Source organism: Homalodisca vitripennis, unplaced genomic scaffold, assembly GCF_021130785.1.
Source record: "Homalodisca vitripennis isolate AUS2020 unplaced genomic scaffold, UT_GWSS_2.1 ScUCBcl_1123;HRSCAF=4352, whole genome shotgun sequence".
In the NCBI taxonomy this organism is placed as follows: domain Eukaryota; kingdom Metazoa; phylum Arthropoda; class Insecta; order Hemiptera; family Cicadellidae; genus Homalodisca; species Homalodisca vitripennis.
The window spans coordinates 142,301-152,202 of record NW_025777262.1 but is presented as its reverse complement, the minus strand read 5'-3'; the positions used below and the strand labels follow the sequence as shown (position 1 = coordinate 152,202).

General features: G+C 36.6%; 1 protein-coding gene across 1 annotated transcript; it reads right to left on the bottom strand.

Annotated features, from left to right (window-relative positions):
* Positions 1-351: 351 nt before the first annotated feature.
* On the bottom strand, positions 352-8,320 carry LOC124371235 (the record flags this gene model as incomplete). The annotated part of the gene is made up of 5 exons (XM_046829571.1): positions 7,132-8,320; positions 6,790-7,017; positions 4,608-4,695; positions 1,555-1,759; positions 352-483 (listed from the first exon to the last, which is right to left on the bottom strand). Coding segments are annotated over exons 1-5 (1,842 nt in total), but the record flags the coding sequence as incomplete, so codon positions are not given.
* Positions 8,321-9,902: the final 1,582 nt, after the last annotated feature.

The following is a 9,902-nucleotide window of genomic DNA, read 5'->3' as shown; positions in this document are numbered from 1 at the left end:
TTGAGGACGATCTGTAGTAGATGTATATTTTCAAATGTAAAATGTATTCTTAAATATAGTATCACAAAGTCTCTCTTTGGCACCTTGAGGGGACATCCCCCGCCTCTCAAGCTAACTGGTTATTTTATAATATTAACTTTCTGATTTATATTTAAATTTTTACCTGAAAATGGCTTTAATTGCGAGATATGGGCATTTCTCACGAAGTTCTTACTTTTAGGGTCGCTTAGGGAAAACTGTCACCGGAGACGTGAAACGTGTAAATTAATAAGGGCCGGGACCACAACGGGTTTAGTTTAGAGCCGATATGTTCTTCGCTGCCTGACTAATATTGATCAACCGGTACATTACCGTGTCACCAACCTTGAAGGCAGCAGGTTTCCTGTTGATATTGTACCTTGAGGCTATCTTTTGATGAGCAATTTTAAGGTTTTCAAAAGCCTGGGCCCAACGCGCCTCGATGTTAGTTTGATTATTATCTAACTGCAACAAATCATCTAAATTCCAAATATTCTCCAAGTGATTTCTAATGCTGTATCCCAAAAACAGTTTGGCAGGTGAAAATCCAGTGCTAGCATGTTCAGCAGAGTTAAACGCGATTTGAAATAAATGTAAATTACGGTCCCATTCTGAATGGTACTTTTGATGAAAAACCCGGAGAGCTACCTTAATATTTTTTGTTAACTCTCTCGGCATGTGATGGCTGCGGATAATAAACCGTTGTTCGTACGTGCTGTATCCCGAGTGATCGGCACATGCCCTGGAACATTTCTGACCTAAAACAACTACCATGATCGGAAACAATCGATTTTGGGAATCCAAAGTACGTGAAAACTCCCTTTTCCATTAAGCTGACGGCTGTCTTAGCAGTACAGTTTTCTTGCGGGAAGCATTATACAATATTTGGAAAAGCCATCTACCACCGTTAAAAGCCATTTGTTCCCTCTTTTTGAACGTGGGAGTGGTCCTATGAAATCGATAAATATACGTTCAAAAGGTACAGAGTAGACTTCGGACGCAAGATGACCCACACGCGTGTTTTGAGCCTGTTTACAACGCTGACATTCCACGCAAGATTTCACCATATCCGTTATACGCTGACGCAGCTGATCCCCATGAAAATACTTGGATACTCTAGACCATGTTTTTGAAATCCCCAAATGAGCAGACGTTGGCGAGCAGTGATATACTTTAAATAGCATTGGAATCAATTTTTCCGGATCTCCACCGGAATTATAAGGTAAGGCGGCAACAACATCCCTCAAAACTGAACTTGAACCATCCTGACTATACGGTGGAGGATTTAATGCCGTAGCTAGGTTCCTATTAAAAACTGTCAGCTGTCTGCTTTATAACTTCCATTGTTGATTGTTGCAGCTGAAGAATCAAAGACATTGGGTCTCCTAACGCGGCGTTGGATGATGTTGTTGGCACTGCAATACCGTTAACCGAGGGTTTCTGTTGATTCGATTCCTTATCATCATTTTGATTTTCTGTAAGACCGTTATTTTTAATACTACCTGGGGTTTCCCGTTCGTTTACGTCCACATTTACTTTGGTAACATCAGACCGTTCCTCTTCGAAATTGTTTCCAGATATTAAGTTAAGTCCCATACCGTCATTGATTCGGCTACTAGACGGAACCCACTCCGAATCAATTTTCTTTTGTGATTTTACAAAATCCGATAGCGCAGCCCTCATCTGCCGGACCGTCCCACTAGCTAATTTGAATTTATCACACTGTATCTTGAGTTGATCCCTATCAAGTTTGTAAATCCAATTCAGACTTTCATCCGAAATTTGGATATCTTCGTCAGACGACATATTAATACCAAAGCACACAGATTCCCAAAACAAGTAATACTATAGATCAAATAACAATAACAATAATACGATAGTTGCGGATGGCCTACCCCTGAGCTCAATACAGGACGATTCTACCGGGCAAAGTTGTATGTGACATTTGTTTAACTCTCTAAGGCCTCCCTAATTATTTGAAAAAGAACCGCGTATCCCTGCCCATTCAAATGTAATAAATCTGGTTTCCCATTAAAATATTGCAATTAAAAATATTTTAGGTTGCCTGTCCCCCTAGTATAGCCCTGAGTTACCACAGGATTAATGTTGACTAATCGTATTTCATGACTTTTGAATGTGGACAAGTATGAGTTGAAACTGCGTTCAGGTGCAAACTACCAGATTTAATTCTAGGGGATAAAGGCACTTTCATTAAGAGGATTTTAGACGGACTATATTTAATTCTTATTAGCCTGATAAGCGATCGGTATTGATCTCTTAACTGTTGCATAGCTTTGTTTTGCAGAATATCGTTTGTGCATATTGAAACTAAAATAACTTGATTATTCGGAATTATTGTTTGTTTTATCTTAATGTTTTTTTAAGATTAGAAAACTGTAAAACCTCCCATGGTAATAATAGGACAAATATTAATTTCTAAGGAATGTGGGAAATTCATAAGCCGTTTTAAGTGAGAGTCGCCAAGTAAAAGCACATTCATTATTCTTTTATATAATATAGTATGGTATTCAAGGTAAAGTTTGAAAATTAGTGTAAGATTTAATTATACGTAGTTTATAACTGGTGCCAACTATTACAATAAAAATCCAGTATGTACAGTAAGATTTATGGACACCTAGAATTGTTTGTTCAAAAATTGTTTTATAGAGGACCTTTATTTATTTAAGCGAAACCTCTTATCCGGGTCATATGATACTCACTTCAATCAAACGCAATAAAAATTACACAACTATAAAAACTTTCTTATGGTATTTATTAATGCTATTTCAGAACTTAATATTAATTATTAATTAAGTTCAGGTTATTGATCAAGTTACTATTAATTACTATTAAATTAAAACTGGTGATTTTTACTATTTATGAATTTCTTACAACAATTGTTAACACGTGTATGCTAAGCATCTAATATAATATGTTGCATTTTGTGAATGAATACCCTAGTTCACTATCACTAACCAAGGGACTGTGTTATCAGTCAATCAGCTGAGCTCTAGTGATAAGGTTTGAGGTCACAGCCCTTTTCCTCGGTTGATAGTTTCGTTATTTATTTATTCCTTACACACGTATTTATATGTGAACCTTAATTACACCCTATGTATTAAACACTGCAGTAGTTCCATGTACCTATTTGTAACACATGAAATTTAATTTAGAAGAGGAAAATTCATGTTATTACTCACCAATATAATTCTAAGATATATATTCTAAAATTTAATACAATATATACAATGTATTAAAACAATTTCTGTATGGTATGAGCAATAATGTAAGTTAGAATTTTAATGAATTGACTTTTTAACCAACACCCTCCAATAACACTACATTTCCAAACAATAAGTCTTTAATTTAAGAGTACTTAATTAATTACTGAAATCAAGTAAAAATGTTCCTTTTATAATTACCTTTACCCTAGGGGTTAATAAGTTATTATTTAAGACTTTAAGTTTGACTGCGAACAATAAATATTAGGTGGACCTCTCAAGTAATGAAAATATAAAGTGAGAATATTGTACTATTGTACCTCTTAACTAATATTCAAAATAAACAAATTCTGTATAAAATCCTTCTAATTAATATCTTAATAATATCTTATTTAACAGAATTTTAAAATAACAATTATTTATGTTGAAATCAAGTATGACATGCTAATTTTCCTTCATGGTAATGTTTTCCCTTCCTAAACAATTTCTGTCTCCCGTTTAATAATATTACATATTTTCCATCTAACATAAAACTAACATGCTCCAATTTAGACTTATAAATTAATGAATTTTCCAACTTATTCGATTCAATAATCCAGGTACAATTCGAATACTATGCAACATGCTATGATCCCATTTCTTTGTTTTAGTTGTTAATGAACACCCTTTATTTAATGAACTTTACACTATAAATACCCAAATCGGCCAATTCAATCTTTTGTTAAACGCTAAGGATACCGGAAAGACGTACAAACGCACAGACCAAATTACTTTCTAATTCATGATAACTAACAGGCTAATCACTAATTTCATGCCCGATCAGGTCTGCCGATTGAACCCGTTTCCTCCTGCATGAACCCACGAGGCTTGCCATCCTATACTAGTGAATTTAGAACATTACAATGAATTAAATGACAGTGAAAAATAATATTAATTTACTTTATTTAATTTTAAAACAAAAATCTATCACAGACTGATCCACACCTTGAGGTTATCGCTCTGCTACCATCTGCAACGTTTCTAAGCACGTGCGTGAACGAAAAATTATTCGTGTCTCGGGTAATAAATAATTTGAACCGCGCCAATTTGCAATTCACCAACTAATTTAAGCTTTAGGAGCCCGAGGTCGAGGTGGACACCCCTCAAGGTGCAGAGACAGCCAGCTTTGACAGATTTTTTAGTTTAGAAAATATAATTTAATTCAATCTAATCCCCCCGGTTTAAAACTAACGTGATCCTATTCAGACAGCAACTAAGGTGCACCACATTTATAAATGGTAATAGCATCTTCTGTAAAAAAAAGCACCATAGTATAATTCCCCTACAATTAACCAAATTAAGTCCTAAGAATTATTGGAAGGATCTCACCCATACAGCCACGGAGCCACCGGAACAACTGCGCTCGTCTTTTGAGCGACTTCCCCCGACCTTTGATAACCGGCGTCAGTAGCGCCCTCTATCATGCAAGACAACTATGCCTATCTGACCACCTGCTAACTAACTGTTGTGCCCTCGGCACATCTGCTTGCAAGGACAGGATCGCTCAGCGGTCAACCATCCAAGCAGCAGCCTTGCCCCAAGCTGCTTGATATAGTTATCTTGCGATAACCATTGTACCCGCTACATGGCGCCATTGGCATTGATAGTACTCATGATTTCAAACAAAAACCGTTATGTAGATATAGGTTAAAAACATACCCTTCACCCACTGGCCGCCATTTTGTTTTTTTGTTAAAATATTTGCCTCTAGAACTTGTTATAGCCAGTTTGCCGAGCCGCTGTCTCAGGCGTTGGTCATCTGTCCCCTTCACTGCTACATGAAGATGGTTCTAAAGCTTGGATTCTAATTAGCTTGGCTTCTCTTTGTACTTGGTCATGCGGTGTACAGGGAGACTATACAGTGATCATAAACAATAAAGAGGTGGGTGAGGCTATGAATCACTATAATTTTCAATTCTTTCCCGCATTAAAATGTATAAAAATGAAATAAGAACGTGTTATTTTGCAGTCACCGCTATAGTTACGGATTCCCTTTAAAGAAATAAAACTCTAAAACCGTAAATGTTCATCGAAGACAGTTTGCATAATTAAACGACGCAAAGTTTAGAGAGAACAAGTAAACTTTAGAAGTTAGCTCAGTCTTTCTTGTTAACTCTTGTTTCCCAATTTAAATGGAAAACTCAGCATACTGCTGACTTTCTCCATCCCAAGTAAATCTGAAATTAGCATGCAATCACGCGCAGAATTACAATATCCACGTGAATCATTTGTAATTATACGTAGGTATTATAAGTCTTTTACATCTAATAATTTATTTTTATATCCTTTTTTTATTTTAGCGGTACCCATTTACAAGTTAAGCCTAAAAAACAATATTGTCTTCATTCAACTAAAATATAAACATTAGTATTGGCACTATTTATAACAGAATAACGCAATAAACTCCAAATATAAGTAAGACAAACAGCCCGTGATGCAGTAACTGTAAAGCGAAGTAAAAAAGAAACATAGAAAGCAGTATAAATAATAACTGACATTGAAAGAATACCAATCGACTATAGTTTATTTACGTGCTACAACAATTCAATAATATGTAATATAATTTAAACAGATTAATTATTGAACAACCAAAGGTGGCATTATATGATAAATAAACACAAACTATCACAGTCAATAAGAATTTATTTGGCAGTAAAAACAATATGAAAATAATCATATTCACATCTACTTATATAAAATATAAATTTTTATATAATTTACGCATGTAAAATTTGTGATATTGCTTAGAAGAAATAATTAAAGTCTGCATATAAACAGAAATTTGTGACCCCAAGGTACTTAAAGTTCTCCACTTGTTCGAAAACATGCCCATCAATTTGTAGGGGTCCTCCTCTTTGATTTTGATTCCTTCTAAAAGTGCATATATTTAGTTTTTGCATCATTCGTCTTCAACCCCACTTTCTCTGCCTCACTCATAAAATAGTCCAGTTAGTGACCTCAAATCATCTACATTTTCTGCAAATATGACAACATCATCTGCAAAAGCCAGGGATGTTTAGTTTAGCTCCAACTTCCACCCCTAAAATCCCTCTCTGCTACACTCTGAAGTGCTTCTTCCATGGCAATATTAAAATAAGATTGGAGAAAGACCATCTCCTTGCCTGACTCCTGAGTTTATCCCAAAAGGTACACAGTCCCGACCATTAATTCTTACTGAGCCTCTTGACTCTGTGACACTAATCTTAACTAAGTTTATTAATTTTCTCGGGATGCCAAATTTATCTAGTTGTGTCCACAACTCCTTTCTGATTATGCTATCGTATGCTTTTTGAAAGTCAATAAATATGACAAAAAATTCTTTATTATATTCCCAGTATTTAGCTAATATTTCTTTGAAAATGAAAATCTGATTTGTGGTTGATCTGCCCTTTATGAACCCTGCCTGTTTCTTCCCTGATTATTTCATTTGTATAATGTTCAAGTCGGTTTAAAACAATTTTGGATAAAACTTTATATGGGATGCTGAGTAGTGAGATGCCTCTGTAGTTACCACACTCTTCTTTTTCACCCTTCTTGTGTATAGGTATTATTATTGCTTCTTGCCATTCAGCTGGCATTTCTTCTTTCTCCCAAATACGAAGTATTAGTTTCCATAGATTTTCCACTATTATTTCTCCTCCTTTCTTCAAGAATTCTGCTGTTATTTCATCCTTCCCAGGAGCTTTGTTGGTCTTTAGCGCTTTGACTGCATCCTTTACTTCTTCTATGGTTGGTGGTTCTATATTTGGTTGAACATGATAGTATTCACCAACTTGCTCTTCGTCCCTAGTTTGGTTCTCTACATTTAGTAGCTCGCAAAAGTACTCTCTTCATCTTTCTATAACTTTTGTACTTTCTGTCACCAACTCTCCATTTCTGTTTTTTACCCCATATGGGTATGGGATAAAACCTCTTTTGAAGAATCTTATTTTCCTGTAGAAGTCCTTTGCGTTATTTGCTGTATTATCTTCTTCAGCCTTGTCAAGCAATCTATTCAGATACAGTCTTTTTTTCCGCCTCAGCAACTTGTTTGCCTCCCTATTTGCTTCATTATAGCTTTCTCTATCCTCTACCCTGTTACTATTCATCCACGTTATTTTCCTTTTAACTCGGTCTTTCAGAGCTTGCTCGCATTCCTGATCAAACCATGGTTTTTTGTTTCTCTTCTTTCTACTACCACATACCTCTTCTGCTGTGTTCAGAACTACTTCCTTAAAATTAGACCATTTGGCATCTACCGTTTCATTGTTCTCCATGTCTTCCAGGGCCTTAAATCTATTCTCCAGTTTCAGTTTGAATTCATCAGCAATATTCTTAAGCTCAAGTCTACCCACTTCTATTCTTCTTTCTTGCCTTACTTCCTTTCTTCTCTGGATTGCTATTCGCTGACACACTTTGACTAAAACTAATGAGTGGTCAGTTCCACATTCCGCTCCCCTGATGCTTCGAACATCAGTTATACTACTTTTGTGCCTTTGGTCTGTGATCACGTGGTCAATTTGGTTTTTTGTTGTTCCACCAGGTGATGTCCATGTATATTTGTGTATATCTTTTCTTGGGAACATCGTGCTAACTATTTTATATTCATTTGCAATTGCAAAACTTGCCAGTCTGGTTCCATTGTCGTTTGGTTCTTGGTGCAGGCTCTCTTTTCCAATAGCAGGTCTCCAGACTTCTTCTCTTCCTACTTTGGCATTTGCGTCCCCTAAAATAATCTTCATATCGAAACTTGGTAACCTACCCACCAGTTCGTCCAGAAGACCATAGAAGTTATCTTTTTCTTCCTCTTCTGCATCTTCAGTTGGCGCGTAAAAGCTGACTAGAGATATGTTACTAAATTTTCCCCTTAACCTAATATTGCACAACCTATTATTAATTGCTTCATAATGTATCACAGCCTCCGAAATTCTCTTGTTTACAGCAACACCCACACCACCGTGGTATCTGTCATCTTCACAGCCACTATAATAAATTAAATAATCTTTGGTGTTAATTCTCCCTGCCAGGGGCCATCGGGTCTCCTGAAGTGCCACAACATCCATGTTATACTTGTGCAATTCTTCTGCTAGTATGTCACTCGCCCCTGGTGCTGCCAGTGTTCTTACATTCCATGTACCAAATCGTAATTGTTTAAAGCAAAGCCGGGTCTTTATCCGTTTATTCCGTCCAGTTTCTACTCTTTGTTGGTGATTCGTAACAATAATTTTTTTATGAGGCGGGTCGTCAGCCCAACGCTCAACCTCCAACCTGGAGGACCAGGGTATCTCTCTTAGTCTGGCTCCTACCTCACGAAGACCTGTCCGGCAAGGGAGGCCCTACCAGTAGCTACGCTACCGCCGCTATAGCTCTTGAGGTCGTTGGAGCACGCAAGCCCACCCGCCACATCAAGGCGAAGATACCTTCGGAAGATACCTTGGGGTCACAATATCAAATAAAAACACAGATGAACCAGAGATACAAAATAGGATCAACTCAGCAAATAGATGTGCATATGCATGCAATAGGATACTTTCAACCAAATCTCTCTCTCACAAAACTAAAACTAGAATATACAAAACAATTATATGTCCAGTGCTTTTGTACGGATCCGAAACGTGGAGGCTAAATAAGAAGGATTAGAAAAAGCTTCTAGTTTTTCGAGAATAGAATTTTACGTAAAATTTATGGGCCATCATATGAACAAGGGGTATGGAGAAGAAAACATAATAGAGAAATCAGTGAGCTCTACAATAGTACGGATGTAATAGGAGAAATAAAGTGCAGAACACTCCGTTGGGCAGGCCATGTTTTGAGAAGAGAAGAGAAATGCAAACTGAGGAGGGTAATGTACGGTAACCCAGAAGGAAGACGACCCCGTGGGAGACCGAAAGTGAGATGGTGGAACCAGGTGAAGGCTGATATGGAGAAGGTGGGCGCTTCAGAGGAAGATGCGGAGGACCGTTCAAGATGGAGGAGCTTTGTTGGTGCGGCTAAATATCACCTCCGATATAAATGGCCCTGGGAGTAAGAGTAAGTAAGAGTAAGTATATAAACAGAAAATAATTTCTTAAAATGACCAAACTTTCCTAGATAGGGAATGGTAGGCAGGACTTATGTAATCCTATTTGAGAAGAGAGTGATGGAAAGGCAAATATACGTTATCTCGTGCCTAATATCGTCAAATATACGAGATCAGTGTTCTTGGGCAAAATGATGTATTCACATAAGATATCTATCTATATGTACAATAATATAAAAAACAAATTCTCTCTCTCTCTGTGTGTGTGTGTGTGTGTGTGTGTGTGTGTGTGTGTGTGTGTGTGTGTGTGTGTGTGTGTGTGTGTGTGTGTGTGTTAATGTGTTATCTTAATTTCCAAAAGTTCCATGATAGATGGTTGTGATTTTCGTATCCACTTCGAAAAGTATTAACATGTTATAAATACATATGGTTCGGAAAAAGTTCAAAAGTGCATTATTATTTTTAATAATTATAAGAAGTTAAATCTTGAACATCCTAAGTATTTAAGAGCTACTTGTGTATAATATTGGATGATCACATGTTTAAGTAAGTTATTATAAGCAAAACCACAGACAATTTCAAAGGCAGCCAGCATAGCTAAGAGGGAATCTTCTAAAACAAAATTA